Here is a 20811-nt window from a genome sequence, read left to right as displayed (position 1 = left end):
GACTCGCCTGTGAGTGCCTCTGGGCACTGGTGGTTATATTTGCGACTTGAGTTCACTGTGAGTGTGTCCGAAACTCTGAATCTCTTGCCGATCTTGGTTTGTAAAGAGCATACTCTCTTTTCTTTTAAAAAAGAGAACATGTCCTCTGGTGTTCTGTAGTCATGTCAACTGTGAATACATGTGTAGTGTATCATTTCCCAAAACATGTGCAGTGCATCATTCACAACAGAGTGACGTACGAGACAGTCTTGTACTCTTGATGCTCTTTTTTTTTTCCATTCACAAGATCTTTCCGAGGGATCAAAGAGCTGATATATGTTAACTCGATCAACAAAGCAAATCCCATACAGCTGTGTTAATTCCAGATCTCGTGGGCAAAGGGAGGATGCTAAAATAAAGCATGTTTCTAGGATCCTCCGTTGGAGGAGTTCCATGCATCCTTCTTCTTCAACTCCTCAAACTTGTCAATGGCAACCTGCAGCTCGTCTGTTCCTCCCACCGCTCTCATGGTGTAGTAGTAGACCCCAAGGACGAAAGCCGACAGTCCCCCAGCCACCACCAGCTTCCTGGTCTTGGGTGAAAGGCTTCTGAATCCCGCCATCTCAGAGTAGAAACTGTTCGGTACTGCATCAAGCAACAGCGGCAAATATTAACATCCCAACTTCATGAAAAGAGTGGTGCGATGGTATGATGGTAATATAAATCAACCACACAATTACTGAATGATGACACCATGCAAACCGGATGCCCTGCTGAATGGACCTTATAAAAATTGCATGCCATGGTCAATCTAATGATACATAACATTTTTTCTTGAACAAGATTGCATAACATTTTCTCTCAAACAAGATTGAAAAACATTAAAATAATGGTAATCCGAAGTCCTCAAAACAGATTCCACTAGCAGCTAAGTTTTGCATCTAGTATTGTTAGCCTGGGGTGGTGGGGTGGGGGTGGAAGGAAGATTTAAGTTCTGGGGGCCATGGTACCGATGATGCGTAATTGACGAAACAAACATTCTTAAGACAGCTTTCAACAATATTGAGTGCGTTGTGGAATGCAATTGAAATTTCTATTGCGCAATCTTAGTCAATAATGACGACAATAATGAAAAAGATGAAGTGAGAAGTCAGAATCATGTATCACCCTAACAACACAGGGGTGGCTACATATACCCTTCAAAAGGGAGCATCGTATATTGAGCTTGCAGCAAAGCAATTGTAAATGATGCCTTACCAAGGACGATCAAATAAATACCTTTCAAAAGGAGCATCACGATGATAAGTAACTTCTGAATTGAAGCAGGTTTTGCGTTTGCAGTAGAGAAAGACTAGCACCTCGTAACTAAAATTTTGTATCGCAAAATTTAGCCAGTTGCTATGCCTACAATCCCAAGGACCAACAGAGAACTCACATGTCACAAAACAAGCGAACCTTCAAGGATAACATTTGGCCGATTCCTGAAATTAACACTAACAGACAGGATCCTCTCCAATCTGAAAAATCGACACAAGAAACCAAAGAAGACACATCCAATTAACCAATTGTTACCCCCACAGCTCTTCTGCTCCTATTAGACAAACATGGAGGCGTACATTTCAACACAAAAGCGCCCATGGGAGAATCTGTGACACGGAAGGGAACGGGCAAGGAAGCAGGACTCACTCTGCTCGAAGCCGACGGTGTCAACGGAAGTTCCAGAGAGAGGAACGCTGTGATTCCGACACGCTCACGGCTAGTCCGCTCCGCCTGGTATGGGTGCCTCCGCCACGCCCTTCTTCAGCCGCTTCGCGCCGCCCAGTTCTGGCCGACGGCGGATCTCGTCGTCCAGAGTTGAAAGCTGGAGAGCCTCCTGGGCTGGACTGGGCCACTGTTGGACTAAGCATACGAGGGCTTGGCAAAGGGCCACTGTTGGGCCGCGCGTTACTAGATTGTTGTTGAACTATCGTGGATATAACAATTGAGATTCTGACGCTTCGTTTTTTTCATGCATCCTGATAAAATCGTACCGATCATTTTAATCTACCATGTCCAGCATCGTATTCATGTGGTTGAGGGTTTATTGAGCATTCTGGGTGAATTCTTCCTTTTCAGTTGAACTACACTTTATTATGTCTCCCTTCCATTGGTGTCAGATCAGCCTGCGCATAAATTCGCAGAGAAATGGATTACAAGCTGTAGTTCCATTCCAACACTTTTTGCCATTTTTAGCATAATCTTCTTCACTCAGCAAGGCGCTGGCCTTCATGCTGCGTCCCCATCCATGAACCATGATTCTCTACTTCGGAGGCGAGCTGCTGCACCATGATGCTGCCGCCTCGTCCTGAACGAGTCCCTCAAAATCAGGGGAGACACTCGCATCGTCAAAGGCTTTCTGCAAGGCTTATCACTAATTATGGAAGCCTCCACGGCCCTAGCGACTAGCGACCACCATGCGGTCTAATCCGCCGCGTGGCTTGGGACCCTCATGCGTGGCTACAGCCCCCAGCTTTTGCCAACATCTTTAGAACGAGTTGAGCAATCAGCACGTCTGAACGTAAAGGCGGGCCGGCGGCTCCCGTCTGCCGGCTGCCGCTCCCGCCGGACAACTGGAACCGCGTCGGGAACGCCAGTGTACCACTGTACTTACAAAGCGATAAAGATGTCTGATTTGATAATTAGGCATTAGCAGTAGTAGTAGCATTTCAGTGATTCAGTCAGCTGTCATTCGTCCTGCGTTTGGCAAGATTATGTTTCATAAAGAGTATCATTTTCAGAATGTAAACATACGAGGACAGAGGCTAGCACTGTCTCTACTCTCTAGTAATAAAATTTTGCGAGGAAACATCCTGATATCTTTAGTCATCTACCGATACGGATCAAAGATCAGAACACGCGTCAAGTACTAGAACAGTATGCGGATCAAATGAATTGAGCATACAGGACCATGCAGAATTTATTCAGAGGGACAGAGCACGGAGCAATCCTCTTGTGTGCCCCTTTCTAAAAAAAGGTGCAAGCATTTAGCGTGGAACAAAAGTCAACTGCCAACAGAATAAAATTCGAATTCGAACCACAAACATGTGGCCGTTTCGAAACATTCCAGTCGTTCATTTACAGGTGATCTTCATGCAGTAATGTCACAAGGTACGTATGTTTCCGGCGAGGACAGACTAAATGCCCAACCCGTAGCCCTGATTCAGTACAGTGTACAGCAAACTTCCTTCTCCTTCTTTTTAGAAAAAAAAAGGAGCTTAAGATTTCAAACTCACCATGCTAGCTAGTACTTCTTCACTTCACCATCACCAAGCTGGCTGGCGCAGAGCAACGGAGACTGCAGTACGAAACAAGAGACTCCGCAGATCAAAGAGTTGTGTGCTGCACTACTGCCTACTAGTGCCTCTAGCAAGATCCATGGCGTGTCTCTCTTTCTAGCCGGTGAAAGGAACTGAAGAAACCTGCTAAAAAGCTGTGCAAGGGCGAGAAGAGAATCCAATCCAAGCTCCTCTAGGTCAAGGCTGGCGTGAATAAAGACGCTTTGAGATCCCTCAAAAATCCAATTTCATTTGGGAGGCCGGAGTACGTACTAGTCTATCAGTAAATGTATGTCGCATCAAATCATATCACGTCAACTGTTTTCCTTCTTTCTTTCTGGGCAGCCTTTTCCTGAAAGCGAATGATGCCCAGACGTGAAGTGGTTTCTCCATTTCTTCAGAACGATTAAGCGATAAAATGGCGTTCCTCAGAAGAAACTAAATTAAAATGGCGGCAAAAAGACATGAGTTAGCAAATCACTTAAGCGACAGATTATCTTAACTTTTTAGTCTGAATTCATTGTTTATTCCAGCCGACTGCGAGCAGGAGCAGCCGAGCACCAGATGGAAGCTAGTGCGAGTGCGCGTCACATCCATGTCCGGTCGCACGAGCCATGGCTGCCTGTGGTGATGGAACTTGGAAGAAAATAGTAGCAGAGCCTACCAGATAAACCGACAAGGAATTCAATTGCCTTCTTCGCCCTTGTTTACTTTGCGAATTTGGGAGGTGTCAAATTACTGTAGTAATACTGTAGCGTTTCGTTTGTATTTGTGAATTATTGTCCAAATATAGACTAATTAGGCTCAAAAGATTCGTCTCGCAAAGTACAATAAAACTATGCAATTAGTTTTTGATTTCGTCTACATTTAGTACTCCATGCATGTACCGCAAGTTTAATGTGATGGGGAATCTTCTTTTTGCATAGTGCCAAAGTTGGGAGTTTTGTAGGAAGTGAACAAGGGGTTCTTCTCCGGCGTTCTGATGATCTGATCGGCCTGCACGAAATGGCAGGCGATGCCAATGCGAGACGAAAGCTGTACGAAGATAAAATTCAGTGAACAAGTCTGTAGGAGCAGTTCGTCCGGCAGTTCACGTCCTACTCTACAAAACATAAAGGAGAAAGCGCAGAGGGGATTGGGATCGAGAAATAGTGCCATACACTCACTCCAGGTCACATCACATCAAGATCAGGCATCCGAGTCGTGACGCTAATTTCCGTAGCTGAAAAGAGGGGAGCTAGCAATCTAGCATGCAGGAGGGCGAAAGCAGCCGGAGCCGTGAACCCGAACAAGAAAAGGTAATTTACAGACGACTACATATACATATTAATCGCATTTTCTACATTGTTGCTTCACTTGATAAATCCTAGTACGTGTGTAATAAGCACGTTGGTCTAGGGATGAGGCACGGCGGCTGCGGCGGCCTTGCAGCTTGAAGCGTGGGAGGCCGCGGCAGCGGCGGCGTGGGAGTGGGAGGGCGGCGGGTTGGAGAAGACGGCCTCCCAGACGTCGCCGAACGCCGCCACGATGTCCCAGCGGTGGCGCCGGTCGTTGAGCGCCAGGAAGCACCGAAGCAAGCGCTCTAGGCCGTCGGCGTCGTAGATGCCGCGCCCGACGACCATCTCCGCCATGGACCGCCGGAAGTCGCCGCGCGGGTCGTCGGAGCGCTTCACAACCGCGAAGCCCCCGGCCACCGCGGCCGCCTCCTCCTCCTCCTCCTCCTGCCGCCTCGCGGCGCCGGCGCCGGCGCTGTTCCCGCTCGCGCCCGTCGACGAGGACTCGGTCGTCGTGGTCGACGCCACCGGCAGTGCCGACGACGACTCCGCCCCGAACGGCTCGTCGCCGTCGTCGCTGCTGAACCACCCGCTGTCGCCCGACGACCAGCTCGCGGGTCCCGCCGCCCTCCGGTGGAGCGCCCTGCGCCGCCGCCGGCGCGAGTGCCGCACCCGGCGCCGCGCGTCGATCTTGAGGCGGGGCGTGTCGTCGCCGTCCCCGTCGGAGGCGTACGCGTTCGCGGCCTCGATGACGTGCCACCGGGAACTCTTCAGCCACCGGTACGCGGGCGTGCCACGCGCCGGGGGGAGTTCATCGGCGCCGCAGTCCACGGCGCAGCCCCCGGCGCCGCAGGATGCCGGTGGCTGGGGCCGCCGCCGCCGAGGCGCGCGGCGCGGGCAGCACGCCCCGCCCGCGGGGGACGGGACGACGGGTGGGTGCTCGCCGCGAAGGAGGGTGGTCGTCGGGGTGACTGCGGCGGCGGCGGAGGGCGAGCGGCAGGAGTGGAAGAGGCGCTTGGCCATGCGCGGATCGTAGGGGGAGCAACGCCGAGAGACGACGCGACAAGCTCGGTGAAGCCGGTGGCGATGGCCAATGCGGAGGCGTAAATGAGGCGGGGGTTGGGTTGGCGGGTTTATAATGGGAAGCGTGTGCGGAAACGAGGGTCGGGTTGGAGGCCTGGGGAACCGGCAGCAGGGCCTGCAGCCTGCTGGGTGCTGGGCTGCTGGCTTTGGGGCCTTGGGGGTGTAGTGGTGTACAACTGATCTGGGATAGCGACTGTAATGGTGGTTGGAGTGTTGTGGCCTGTGGGCAATCTGCAGAAGGATCTTCCGTGTGTTTGTAGTGCCTGAACGTGATTCAGAGCCACATGGTGTTTTCTCTCGTGGACACAAGCAGCACGGCTTCGTTTGTTACAACTCTGCATAAGTACAGCAGCGTGAATACACACGGTTTTGTCGTATAAGCGAGCGATGCTCTGGTATTTTGTTCGTCATGCGTCCTAAATCTCAGGTGTCTGAAATTGGCTTCGTCTTACTCAGGCGATAGAAACTCAGATGCTGCCGTTTAGGTTCGAGGAGGGGGCCTGCCGTTTAAGTCCATACATGTTACCTGTAGCTGTAGTCTGTAGACCATCTTAAAGTTTAACTTGTTTTTAGGTCAAAGTTTAGCTCTTCAACAAGAGTTATGGGTGTTCTATCTCTTCATTAACTTTTATCCACGTAAGATAAATGCTTATGTAAACGACCTTTACATCAAGGTGACGTGTCTCTGTCGAAGACGCCGTGCGCAGCTGACCGCCCCAAAACTCTCCACTGTTGAAGCATTTCCATGGGACAAATAGTAACCGAGAAAAGAGTTGCATACTTGCATTACTTTTCAAAAAAAAAAAAACAGTTGCATCGATCCAGCTACCATGGTCCTGGTGGCGCAGAGAACCCCATAAGCTGATGTTTCCATCTTTCGATGCTTCTTCTCCGATGGTCGACGGATTAGTTGAATAGTTGACGACACCCAAGGTTGGGGCCCTGGGCGTGCCGATACTGGTACTGTTCGTGTTTGGGCACCCATGTGTTCCTGCTGTGACCTGTGAATTATAATCTGTCGCGGTCCTGTGCCAAAAATGCGTAGGACGAAATATCCAACTTGTGTTGTTGTGGTTGCTTCCGACGGTGTCACGTACCGCCTGACTGACAGGAGCGTTGTGATCGGCCTGCCATGCTAACTAGCCCAAACCTCCTTTTTAAAGGGTGTGCGTACTATCTGGCAAATGGTGTACCGTTGCGAGCGGTCGAAATGGTGTACTATCTGGCAAGAATCTAGGATTTTACTAGCCCGAATTTGTTGCCTCTACTCCACCCTCTTCATCATACGGTGTGATATCAGCATGTGCCCTCGTGCAGAATCCGGCGCGTTCGTATCACTCCCTCCGCGTGTCGAGAACTACTCGTAGCAGTACGAGTACATTGTAAATCATTTCCAGTTCCGAAGGTCCCTGCCGCGACAGTTTGTTTGAATTCATTGCAACTGCCTAAACCTAAGCGTACCTCGACAGCACGTCTGAATTCCGACGAGAAAGAGCACTACCGGTGAACTTGGCTACTGATTACTTTTTTTCAGCGCACGCAGAACAATTAAGGGGGTGCACCCCCGCTAAAGTTTAGCGAGACGAATCTATTAAGTCTAATTAGTCCATGATTTGACAATGTGGTGCTACAGTAATCATTTGCTAATGACGGATTAATTAGGCTTAATAGATTCATCTCGCGAATTAGCACAGGGTTCTGCAATTAGTTTTATAATTAGCTCATGTTTAGTCCTCCTAATTAGCATCCTAATATCCGATGTGACACTGCTAAAATTTAGCTTATAGTATCCAAACACCCCCTAATTGTGTCCATTGCGAATAATCTTTTTTCTGAACAAATAAAAAACTTGTCAACGGCATCACCAGATTTTCCGACACTGGCAGTGTTAACGCACGACAATTCCCAACCGCACGCATGCCGACCTGCTCCCTGGCCAGCAGATCACCGTCACTTGTTATCACCAACACGCAACGCATTGCGTACGTTTAAAAAAACGCCAGGGTCGCTGGATCCAAGTAGAGCTGGGAGGGCTAGGAAGTAGGATCGCCATCTCCACGCACGCACGATCAGTCCGTCCTGCGCCGCGACCCTTCCCTTCCGTGCACGACATTACACCGCGACGACGTCCAGACCTCATCGATCGCCTCTTTCGCCATGCCACCCGTGCCCGCGCGGTGGCCCCTGGTTTACGAGACAGCGGAAACGGGGTCCTCACAGTCGTGAGCTCGTGACCCGCCGGGCGCGGGCGCAGCGCGGGATGGGCCGGCCGGCGCTCAGGCTCAGCTGGCCCCCTGCCCCGGCCGGCGCCCGGAAAAGCTAGCGACAGTGCCGGCGCCCGTGCGCACGCAGGCTGGCTGGCTGGCTGCGACGACGGATTCGAGTCATTCCATCGGAGCAGGGAGACTGGGGGCAGCACACGTGCACGCGGACGCGGCCCCGGCCCCGGCCCCGAATCCCCCCGACCTGTCGCGAGCTGCTTGTCCGCGCTCACTTGTCGCGCGCGCGCCCACGTCAATGTGCCAGCGCGCGCTCGCGGTTCTCCAAGTGGATAGAGCCTTCGACCCGGTTGTCGTGCGCGTCTCGTCTCCGGGTTTATCGGGTGGGTCGCTACGTAATCGTACGTGCGCCGGGGGACGCTGGGGTCAATCCAGCCAGATTCCGGGCTGCGGCACCCGGAGAACCACCGTGCATTTCTACGCTGCTCGCCCGTGCCGGGCGTCGATTATACGGGGGTGTTTGGGAGGTGGGGGCTAAATTTTAGCCCCCGTCATATCGAATATTTGGACACTAATTAGGAGTATTAAATCTAAACTAATTACAAAACTAATTACACAACCCCTAGGCTAAATCGCGAGACGAATCTATTAAGCCTAATTAGTCCATGATTTGATAATGTGGTGCTACAGTAACCATTCACTAATGATGGATTAATTAGACTTAATAGATTCGTCTCGCGATTTAGCCTAGGGGTTCTGCAATTAGTTTTGTAATTAGCTTATGTTTAGTCTTCCTAATTAGTATCCGAACATCCGATGTGACAGGGTTAAAGTTTAGCCCCCTCCTCCCAAACACCCCAGCAGTCGTGGGGGTTTGATTGGCGCGCCCGTCAGTGCTGGGTGGAGTTTCGAGATTAGCTGTCGTGTCAATCAAGGTGTATCGATCCTGGGCTGCTGGCTGCCAGTGGAGGGGGGGGGGGGGGGGGGGGGGGGGGAATCTCTCGGCGTACGTCGCGATGTATTTGCGTCACTCAATTCTTCTCAAAGTCCCATGGAGAACATCGGCTTGCTCTGCTTGGGCCAGGTGGCTTTTGCCGTTAGGCCTAAATAGAGAAAAAGGAAGCCCACCAGGCCTACTAGGCCACTGCCAAAATAAAGAAACAAAAAGAAGAGTGCTGTGGCATCCATCCATTCGTGAATCAAACTTTGCGCCACAAAGGAATCAATTTTGGGCCAGAAGGTAGGCCACCAAAAGATTGCTCGTTTCTCAAGAAAAAAACAAAAAGATTGCTTAAAGCAGGGACATGCCACAGAAAATTAGAAATGCATACATGCTGATTTTCCATCCGGAATAAATCAAGTAAAATACGAGTACCCGTGCTGAGTCAAGAATTTGAACTCGGGTGGATTTCCACCGTAACAAATCTTACCAACTTAAACTGAGGTACCCTTAGTTCACAATTTTGTTTTTATTTTTTATCGCTAATCAGCTCTTTGCCACAGACGAGAACACCAGACTGGTAGAAAGAGCGGGGCATTTAGGGTTAAGTTATTTGTGATGCGGCTGGTTCACCATTGATTGGGACGGGCATTTAGGATTACATGTGACACAGTTGGCTGTGCACTCTTCCATCGTTCTATGACAATTCCTTTTCGATTCATCGATTCATGTCCTTGCAGCAGTAACAGTCCTTCCAACCACCAAAATAATCGCAAAATCCATAGAAGCAAAATATGAGGGAAACCTTGCTCTCATCTAATGATGCGGAGTTGACAACAGTAGTGATATCACGACTGTCCTCCATCATCTGGGGGCGACCCGCTGCGGTATTTTCTTTTCATTAGTGTAAACATATTTGCATAGATGGAATGACATGAAGCCACGATGGTAATGTATACTTACATTGTACGGAGGATAATACTAAGAGCCCAAAAATCCCGTTGAACATGAGCATCCTTGTCACGGACACCAAGCCGCTGCAGCATCCAGCTCTCATCATATTGGATTTGTATATTACTAAAATGTAGCGAGGTGAAGGAATACTGGAGTACTTGTTCTTCCCCAACCTTATTTATATATATACGTAGGGTATGCCCTTCCTGGCAATTGATCACAAGTATTTTTGAAGATTATAAAAGAAGCTAAAATACGAGTATTTTTAATCGGAATGAGCAACTTAGATTCCTCAAGTAAACATTAGGATCACAAATTTAATGACAATACGCCTCTGAGATACGCTAAATATCGTGTACATAGAGAGATAACAAAGATTGCGTGCAAGGGATTTGGAGACAGCACAACTACAACTGTATATGTAATGCGTGAGACTTCCATACACAATGATTTGGAGACAACACACCCACAGTTGTATAATCGTGCGTATGTATAACCATAAATACAGAAATAATGACGAACACGTGAAAAAACAAAGCGAGGGTATTTATGCAGCTACTTCTTCCTCCATTAGAAAAAAAAACCTTTAACCTTGCTGGTCAAGCTATACTTATTTGCATTTCTTGTTCCTCGATACATGCATGACACAGCTTTCCCAGTAGTATGGTGCACGAGTGAAGCAATTTCGTTGAAGGACGACACGGGCACTGGCATTAGACGTCCTATCTTTCGTTTAATTCATTGAATCGAACAACCACACCCACTGTATGGGCTCAGCCATGACATCAGAGCCCCTCAGCCCTTGTTTAGTTCACCTCCAACTCCCAACTTTAGCACTATGCAAAAAGAAGATTCCCCATCACATCAAACTTGCAATACATGCATGGAGTACTAAATGTAGACGAAATTAAAAACTAATTGCACAGTTTTGTTGTACTTTGCGAGACGAATCTTTTGAGCCTAATTAGTCAAGGTTTGGATAATAATTCACAAATACAAACGAAACGCTACAGTGTGCTACAGTGCTGTAACAGTAATTTAGCATCTCCAAACTTTGGCAACTATACAAGACCTCAATCTTTTTTCATTCGGCTCACGTTTTCATTCGGTTTTGGAAAGCATGGGAAATTGGGTCGTGTACTCGTTTACACATGCTGTGGCATGGAGAACAAACACCCCCCCCCCCCCCCCCCCCCCCCCCCCGAAATCTAACAGCAAGCAACCCCATAATATTGTCACAGTCCCTGAGGCTACACCATCTCCATCTTATGCTAAGCAACTGAAGGGAAAATAGAAGCAAAGAGAAGCGCTGAGCGTCTATTGATGGGAATGATGGGGAAGGCGGGGAAGGCGTCTCAAGCGAAGGAAGCTGGCGCTAGCCAGTCTTGTGTAGAAGCTAAACGGGCCGTGAAACTGAATCCTCGCTACTTCGGCCCAAGTTGGAAGCACTGAGCCCTTGATAATCCACGTCCATCGTAATTGGCCACTAGAACAATACCCAGACCATGTCATGATCATGACGATCAGCGAGGGAGCTAAGATTGAAATGCGAGGGGAGCCGGTTAACCTGGACTAATTACTAGAACATGAGGGGGGCATTGCCCCCCTATTGGCTCCGTACCTGACGATGCATGGACCGTAAGGATTCGAAAGGAGTCGATGATGGAAGCCACCCATTGAGAAGGGTGTTTACAGCACAAAGTGTTGCGGCGAAGGTAGCAATGATGCCCGGTGAGATGTTCACTCCTGAGGCATCCAGTATGTTCTTGATTGTGGATACCATTTGGCCATTTGGGCGAGCACAATAGCGACATCATATGCTTGCAGCCAACACGCTTTCATAGGACCTACCTAGTGTCCGCCAGAGGGTGGACAAACATCCAAATGCGTGGACGAGGCGGCGCAAGAACGACTAGATGGGGTCAGGTACGAGTTTGTCCAATAACTTCGTTGACCCGACATTGAAAAATTACACGTATTCCAAACCACCAAAGCGAGACAGGTCAGTCTCAGTGCACAGTTTCATTGCACAATTAATAAAATTAGAAACTAGGTAACGGTGCAAGTTAAATGTTATGGGGATGAAACTCCTCTCACATATGATGAAACTCTTCCTCTATCTTCTCATAATATCTTAACAAATCAGCAAAATTGGTAATATAGCATGGAAATTAATGCTCATAAAATTCTCCATAAAACTCTAACGGCGTGAGCCGTAAGGCTTGTAGCTGCTGAGCGAGCTAGAGATGGCCGAACGCACAGAGGTTGGTGAAGAAATTAGACGGTTGTAGAAAGTGCGACAACATGGCAGTCGTCCCTCTTCGGTACATTAATTTAGCAATTAGCACAGCTGGACACTAGCCTCACGCTGCTTGATGCACGTTGACGGATTGAGACAGTACTGGTACAGACTCAATCATTCACGGTGTATTTAGTTACAAGCACCACATGATACGTGTGCGGTTTCTCGATCGGTTCAACCAGTTTGCTTTTATTATATGATTCACTTCTACTAGTACAATAATAAGTTAAGTGGTATGGTTTCGTTCTAAATGAGTTGGTACAATTCACCCCACCAAATAAAGTGATCATTATTATTTTGAATTATTTCATATTGAACCAAATGTTACGACAGATTGGCTCTGAAGTGCTAAATAAACTTTTAGCAATGGTAATTTTTTAGTTCTATTGTTTATGATTTTACAAATGTAACAAAATGATGATGATGATGGATGGATGGATGGAAAAAGTCGGAAATTATTCACATTAGGTCAGAAAATTTTACACTCTTCCGATGGACATTGGGCATGCTCGGTTTTCTTACTTCCTTGATTAGTAAGGGGGAGCCAAATTTATGGTCGGCAAATACTCACTCCGCAACATTCGAAATCAATGACTTAACCTCCAATACAAACATGAGAACAAAATAAAGACTACTTTTCCTAAAAAAACTATGTTGTTCATCGACATATTTATATGGGAAAATTGGTCATGTAGCATCGAAAGATCGCGACTTCCGCAAAATACCACTGAACAACATTTATCCTGTAAAATACCACCGAAAGATGTAGACGTTAACACTTACATTCCGTTACTTTTTCACCGAAAACTTATATTGCATACTTTTCAGCATATAACGTGAACATGAAATGACCTTACTACCCTTGGCTTGAGGACAAAAAAAACAAGTCCCATGCGTTATCCACCCACGCACTCGTCGACCTCTCCTTCTCTCCCAACGGTGGTGCTGCCTCTCCTAGGACCTGCAGCGCTGCCCATTCGTCCCTACAGGCAGACCCACCATGCACGGGCATTCTCAGGCGGCCACCCTCAAGGCAGACCCACAGCTGGGCACCCACCGCCGACCTTCCCTCTCCTCGGCCCACCACCCATTTGCCGCCGTCCGCTGCCCAGCCTGGCATCCCAAGGCAGCCCATCCAACCCAGTGTCTGTACCCGAAGGGTAAGACTGAAAAAATCTTGTCCTATCCCCGTTACTACACATTGTTCCTTATATACTTCTAGGAGATTAGTTATATTGTAGAAATTAGTTTATCTTATCCTATCCCCGTTACTACACATTGTTCCTTATATACTTCTAGGAGATTAGTTATATTGTAGAAATTAGGTGTAACTCTTTATGTATGAAAAGAGTCATTTATTGAAAATATTTTGGGTATGGATTGTTCTTATGTGTTGGACACTATGTTGGCTCTTGTATGTATTGGACCATTGCAGCACTATGATCAAAACACTATGTTGGTTGTAGGATGTGTTTCATTAGTCACTACTAATATTTTTTATATGTTTGGTCAATATTTAGTGCATATTTTTTATATGTTTGGTCAATATTTAGTGCATGTTGGTTTGTAAAGTGAGCGTGTGTTCAAATGCCGTCAGTTGAGGGCCAGTGCTTGTTTCTTGTGTATTGCCAGGTAACGGTTGGGGTATTTTTATCCACAGTCACGTCTGCGGCAGTTTACGAGCCAATATCTTTCAATTGTACTGTCGATGCTTCAGAACCAATCTTCCCAAATTTATAGTAGATAATATTTTTTCGTTAAGGAGATATTTAGTTTCTTATAGATTCGCTAAGCCAAGATTCGTATTTATGAGTTCAGAATCATTTGAAGCGGAAATGTGGCATCAGATAATAAGCGGAGTTTATTGTCGACACATATGATTCAGTGTCTAGCATATAATTAATTTCTTCATCACTTGCCACCATCCCTTTTACGTTTAAAAAGATGACCAGAAGCACAAAAACATAAGAAACAAACAGTAGCGCAGCTCAGGCATCAGATAATAAGCGGAGATTATTAGTCCACACATGGCAGTAATTCCATTGAGTGTGTAGGATAAAGATTTGCACATCATTTGCCAGCATACGAACAGCTAACTCAACGAAATCTAAAGAAAACAAATAAACAGAGTTGGATCTGATAAATAAATTATTAAATTCACAAAGAAATTTTGATTAAACCATTTGACTCCAGAGCAAGGCAAAGTCTGCAAAGGGTTGGTAAGTTAACCATGTCAGTCTCTGCACCGGCTTTGCTTCTCAGGATTCTCGATTCAATCCATGACTGAATCCTACCAAAGAAGAATTTAAGCAAGGCGCAACAATAAACTGAATCTAAATCTAAAGAAAGAAAAAGTTCAGGGCTCAGATTGATGCGTAAACCAATCACAGATAGATCTCAGATGTCCAGACATAGAAATAGTTAAGCATCTTCATCACAGCACAGATGATTTGAAAAGACAAATAACTACGAAAAACAAAGGGGAAAAATTATAAAGCAGATGGGACGAGATTTTTGCTGCTTTCTCTCGGATGCCACCCCGAAGGAAGGCACGGAAATTGCAGACGAATCAACACGGCATCAGTTCAGACCGCCCGTCTGCTTGAACTCTCTTCACAGAGAAAGAACCAACAGCAAAACCTCGCATGTATAATATAACCAAAGAAAAGAGAGGATCAAATCGATCGAATAGCAATGGCAAAGACGAATAAGAGAGCGCGCGCCGCGGGGACGAGACAGGGCAAGGAGCCAAGGAGGCGGCTGGAGCTGTTAGGCGCCGGGGATATCTATATAGCGGCGAGATTAGGGTTTCGGAAGATGGGCCTTTGGAGGCCCAACAGGTCATGCCGATCAGGCCGCGAAGTAGATTAAGCCCACTGACAGATGGGCCTTTCATTGCCAACGTCGCGCGCCAAGAAGAAATTTGCGCGGCCGCGGCGCCGCGCTGTCAGCCGCTGAGCCGCAGGTGGCCGTTTCGCAATCCGATGCCGACGTGACGCCGCAACGGACAAGCAAATCCGGCCTTGCGAAATCCCCAGCGCCGCTCCCCGCCACAAGCCCCGCGCCCACGCAGCTGCCTCGGCCAGTCGGCCTCCTCCCTCCAGAGGCAGCTCGGCCCCCGCTTGGCCGCAGCCAGCGCACCATGGCGGGCGCGCCGCCGCGGAGGTCGGACGTCGACTTCGCCGACGTCTTCGGCGGCCCGCCGCGCCGCTCGTCGGGGAACGAGCACCGCTCGCGGCGCGGCTCGCTGGACACCTCGTCGTTCGGGTCGTCCGCGCCGAGGGCGCGGAGCGGGGGATCGGACACGCCCGTGTTCGGGGACCACCGGGGCAGCTCCGACCGAAGGAGGCAGCTCGGGGAGGAGTTCTACAAGGACATATTCCCCGGGAACGAGGCGGCGTCGCCCAGGCGGGGTGGCGTCGGGGATTGGGGGGATGTGTTCAGCGTGCCGGCGTCGCCTGGCTCCACGGCCCGCCCGCGATCGAGGTAACGAAGCGAGCTTTTTCAGCGAAGGGATATCAACAATCTACTTGCGTATCTTGAAATGTGGGCGTTCTGATTATGAAATGTTTGCTTATGTGTATGTATCTGTGGGTTTAACTGATGACTCATGACTGGTTGATCAAATTGGAGATTATTTCCTGTCGATCCATAAAATTTGAACACTAAATTCCCATGCCCCTTCCCATAAGTTGCCAAATGCGCTCTAAAGGGAAGCAATGGAGACGACGAGTCCATCACTACTAGGCTACTAGCTGATCATTTCCTTAATTCTTTTGTAAACCACATATTTGGTTCCACTTCGGAATGTACTAAATGACAGATCAAGTTCTAACATTTCGAATTCAAATAGTGTTATGTGTGCATTAACTTGACTCTACCCACAACCTCCTTCCTGCAGCTTCTCCATGAGGTTCAACAGAGGCACGGATGGTTCAATGCCTACTTCTCTCTCTCGGCAAACATCCAACAGAAATGATGATGTGACTTCTTATGCTTACAGTGTTCCAACTTCACCGAATGCATCCATGGACAATTATCTAGCCCAAGGGGCAGCCCAACAAGATTCAAGGAAGAAGCCCTTTTCATTTCTATCTAGGTTCCGTTCTCAAAGTGGAAAAAAGAAAAACACGTCTAATCATGTCAGCTCCATGGACAGTGAATGTGAAGGGACTCCTATTAGCTTGGAAAGTATCATGGCCACTGACAAGTTCCATTTTTCATTCTATAAGTGGGCAGGCAAAGGAGCCTTTTTAGTGCTGCCAGCTACTGCAGAAGAAAAGGCTGGAGACATTATTGGACTGAGAAACTTTCCTCAAGTTGCTGTGCAAGGTATTGACCTAATCGATGACGAAGACATCATGTCAACTGCCACTGGAGCATCGAAGAGTCAACAAGACTATGAAGATTCCAAATCTGGAAAACATAATACAAACTCAGCAACCAAGGAAGGAGCTATTCCTTTACTCTTTGATGACTACATGCAAGGTGATAATAGGGTAGAAGCATGTGCTCGTTTGTTCAGAATGCTGGACACGCTTCAATGACCTACGTTCTCAGAATCTAAAAACACTGAACCTCTATGGTCTAAGTAATATTTTGTCCCTTTCCATAGTTAGAGTAGGGTAGCTAGATTTCCATTATTAAGCCAGAGTAAAAAGTGCATTCAGCTTATCTAACTCTTGTGGTAGCACAGGGTCTGCCATTTCTAATGGAAATAAATCAAATTGTTATTGTTTGAAATATTTAAATTATTGTCTCCGCCCTCCTCTTCATGAATACATGGATTCCAGCTGATGAGATTTCTGTGCAGGAATGAAACAGGGCAATGATCATACAAAAAATGATGCTTCATCAGCTAGCCCGACCGCTAAAAGTTCTCGATCGCCTTCAGGAGAGAAAAGTCGTAGTAGCAGGGTAAAGGAAAAGGTGAAGGGTTTCATAAAAATATTTAGCCCTGAGAATTCACCAAAGCGCAAACGAGCACCAGAAACACCGGACCAGACATCCGTGGGGAAAAATGGAAGCAAAAGTGAACTGCAAGATAAGTTTAGCATATCCAGTCTGGAGGCCAATGAGGATGTACAAACAGCCCAAATGAACAATCAGAATGCATTTATCCCTGCACCTTATCCAGTATGACTAATCTGAATTATCTATTACCTGGATACAAATTTACCTGAATATTAATCTGTGATTTTTAAGTATTAAAATCCTTGAGTTCTATCTTAAACAAAACAGAGTGTTTGTCATTAGACAGATATACATGTTAGATTAATTTCTGGATTATTTCAGGTGAATGATGTGCAAGAGAGAATGGACAAACCAGTCCTGACAGATAATAGTAAAACAGAAACAAAAACGGATACAATTTCAGGAAGCAATAAAGCTGCTTCTAATGGTAAGTCCTGGTAGGGAGGGAATGTATTAGGGACCAAGTGTGCTTGTGAACAAGTTGAAATAGACACCTCACTTTCAAGAAGAAACTTCAAAATTAGCTTAACATAATATTGGTTGTTTTCTACATCAAATGAAAGATCACACTTTTCTTATTGTTATGTATTTACTGTAAACATTTAGGGACCTTGCTGCTCGGGTTATTAGTTACAGTTGAGATTGTGCAGTTTGTTTGTACTTTGTAGATGTGCCACGAGTAATCTAGAAATTAATTTCCAAGCACGTGGTTTCTTTGATGTTCTTTTTTTAATTAGGAAAACGTGTATTTTTCATCCCTCAAGTATTGCAAAAGTATGACATTCATCCCTCATGTTTCATTTGGTGCAAATTAACCCCTTAACTAATTAAATCGGTGCATTTATCATCCTCAACTTAGTTTAACAATGGTTGGTGTCATATAACATCAATTTAGATCATGTAATCATCTTACTAATCACTGCTTAGCCACATCTAATGTTGAGTCAATCGCTATAATAGTTCGGAGCGAATCGGTTCCGTTAATTTTTTTATGGGATAGAAAATTTAGAGGATTTACTGATTTTTTTGGACTTTATATCTTCGAATCAGCATACTACCTCGCTAAGCAAGGATTAGTTAGATGATTACATGGTATAAACCACCATTAAATGGCACTAAACCATTATTAAACTAAGGTGGGATGATAAATGCACCAGCTGAGTTAGTTAATGGGTTAATTTGCACCAAATGAAACATGAGGGATGAATATCACACTTTTACAATACTTGAGGGATGAAAAATACACTTTTTTCTTTTAATTATCACAAACTTGTGTTCTTGTTCCCAAAAACAAATCACAAATACATTATGCCTTATTCTTCTGTTTTCAGAATCAATACACGATGATACAAAAGACAAAGCAGACAACACAATAGATCACGTGGAAATAGATATTGAAGATCTTGATGGTTGTGTGGTATGTGTAAACATCAGTCTTTAAATTATTGAGATTTATTCTATTACCCGCAGAGGTCACGACAGCAAGGAACTGGCCTCATTTAATTTCTAAATACTCCAAGCCTGGATGATTGGACAAATCCATTATTTCTGTAATAAATTATTTAGCTTAGAATGGCATCAGCCATAGCACCAGGCTTAGATGACTTGGCCTATTCTGATGTTTGTCCTACCAACTACTGGTGTTTCAATATGCATTGTAGGGGCATTTGACATTTAGTTCCTGCACATCCGATACATGGTGCACATTTTGAAATTCAATTGCTACACCTCTGATATGTGTGTCCAGCACCTAGGTATCTACCAATGTGCTGCCAAGAGTCTAAATTTGCACCCTGTCATCTGCTGCTGTATTAAGCAAATTTACTGATGGGCACTGTGGCAAAGAACTGCAATAGAAACCTACAGTCATACATGTAATAAGCCAAGCTTCTCTCGGTGGACCGGTTAGAGCGTTGAACTCCTGTTTTGACCAGGGTTCGAAGTATGGCACCTTTCTTAGAACAAAGCCCAAGGGGTCTCTCCCCGTGGTCGAGTTTTTTTTATATATGTAATGATGAAACCAGCATGGATATATTTTTGAAACCTAAGCTAAATTAATGTTAGTTTGTAGTTTAAAAGATAATTACTGTTCCTTTCAAGCTTTGTAAAGTAGAGACGCTCTTTGACCAGTGCACACATTAAACTGTTCCCTGTTATATGGAATCCTCTTGTTATGTATTCTTTGCCTAACAATTGTACTATATTTCACCAACCAGGTTGAGCATGTCTCGGAAGGTGATGATCAAGAAAAGGAGCTAATAAAGGTACTACATGGATGACAAATTGGTGACTGCTATGGTTGCTTGCCTCTTTTTCTTTGCTTCTATTTTTCCAATTTTATTGCTTCCTTGAGTGTAGGTATCCGAGTCCAAAATTCGCGAATGGTCAAGGGGAAAAGAAGGAAATATTAGGTCATTGCTTTCGACACTGCAATATGTAAGTGCAAGATTATCAACCGCATGTGATTGCTTACTGTATACTATTGCCAACTCCTTTTCTTTCTAATAGGATATAACAATGTTACAATGTTGAATGTTTATGCTATTTTAATCTCTTTGAAGTATACTATAAACAATGCATCCCACCACTTCTTTTTTTTCTTTAAATTAAAAGTTTTGTGCTCCCTTAGGTCCTGTGGCCTGGGAGTGGATGGAAACCAGTTCCTCTTGTTGATATAATCGAAGGAGCAGCAGTCAAGAAGGCTTACCAGAGAGCATTATTATGCCTCCATCCAGATAAGTTGCAGCAACGTGGAGCTGCCATGCATCAGAAGTATATAGCAGAGAAGGTTTTTGACATTCTACAGGTACACTGGATTCTTCACAAGCATATTTCTGATTTGCTTAGGAGGTTATGGTGGATGGAGCTAATTTGAGATATAGTATTTGACAATGGAACTATGGAGGCTTGCTACCTCCAGGCTTTATCTGCCATTCTTTAGTAACCTTTTTTGCTGAACTTCTGTGTCCAAGCCTCCCCCCCCCCCCTTCCCTCTCTTACGTAGCAGTAATGTAGATGGTCCTGAAACCATACCAAATGCTTTGGTAGTTGCTGTTTGCAAACGACCCAATTCTAAGTAGTAGCATACTAATCTGAATGTTTTTCAGGTGCTATTATCCTTTCCCATGTTGAAATACTCCAGCAGTCTGATTACGTATTCCCAGTTGATGTTGTGTTTTGACACTCAAGTCGTAGTCCTATCATGCATTTGTATCGATGTTCTGCAATGTTGATACCTTGCGTTCCTATAAACAAAATCAGCTGACATATTTTCTCTTATGTCTGCAGGAATCATGGAAGGAATTCAATTCAGTCACTTTCGGATAGTATTAGTACCTTAATTTATTGTTGCTTTGGCCCAATGATTTATCACAGACATGTTTTTCCCGGTGTCTGCACTCTGCAGCAGTTGGTCGAGCAATATAGCAAATGGCGACCGAAGAGAGTCGCGCTCGCGCATTATGAATTTAGACGTTATTACTGGAGGCACAGGCAATGCTGCCCTGTGGCCTTCGTCCTTGTTCAAAATATCCGCCTGTGTAACATATAACAAGTATTGGTTAGGTCTATTGTATCCAGAAGACCGAAATATCATACGAGGAATGGTTCATGTACACCTTTCTGTACCAGCCGATGTCCTAATTTTGTCGGATCTTCCACAGTATGGATAAAAATGTTATGACTCTTTTCTCCTAATTCTAATTTCTAACACAAATGATGGCCCGCAGCCAATATAAGAACTTCTACTCAGATACTCACTGTACTACAGAAG

The 20811-nt window shown here is 46.0% G+C and overlaps 2 protein-coding genes and 2 non-coding genes across 4 annotated transcripts; 1 reads left to right on the top strand and 3 right to left on the bottom strand.

Annotated features, from left to right (window-relative positions):
* Positions 1–4422: 4422 nt before the first annotated feature.
* LOC117836864 (uncharacterized) lies at positions 4423–5953 on the bottom strand. The gene has a single exon (XM_034716381.2). It carries the CDS (start codon positions 5588–5590, stop codon positions 4688–4690), a length of 903 nt encoding a protein of 300 aa, XP_034572272.1. The 5' UTR covers positions 5591–5953; the 3' UTR covers positions 4423–4687.
* Positions 5954–13901: 7948 nt separating this feature from the next.
* On the bottom strand, positions 13902–13988 carry LOC117841247 (small nucleolar RNA R16). Its single transcript, XR_004637267.1, has one exon. It is a non-coding gene; the product is annotated as a small nucleolar RNA R16 (small nucleolar RNA).
* A 65-nt stretch (positions 13989–14053) lies between these two features.
* LOC117841248 (small nucleolar RNA R16) lies at positions 14054–14147 on the bottom strand. The gene has a single exon (XR_004637268.1). It is a non-coding gene; the product is annotated as a small nucleolar RNA R16 (small nucleolar RNA).
* A 1031-nt stretch (positions 14148–15178) lies between these two features.
* Positions 15179–20735, top strand: LOC117839037 (uncharacterized). The gene is made up of 9 exons (XM_034719273.2): positions 15179–15551; positions 15967–16553; positions 16879–17201; positions 17361–17466; positions 18371–18456; positions 19256–19303; positions 19398–19475; positions 19669–19845; positions 20328–20735. The coding sequence occupies exons 1-9, from the start codon at positions 15208–15210 to the stop codon at positions 20364–20366; spliced, it is 1788 nt and encodes a 595-aa protein (XP_034575164.1). The 5' UTR covers positions 15179–15207; the 3' UTR covers positions 20367–20735.
* Positions 20736–20811: the final 76 nt, after the last annotated feature.

This window comes from Setaria viridis, chromosome 9 (genome assembly GCF_005286985.2).
Source record: "Setaria viridis chromosome 9, Setaria_viridis_v4.0, whole genome shotgun sequence".
NCBI lineage: Eukaryota > Viridiplantae > Streptophyta > Magnoliopsida > Poales > Poaceae > Setaria > Setaria viridis.
This window is presented reverse-complemented; position numbering and strand designations above follow the sequence as displayed.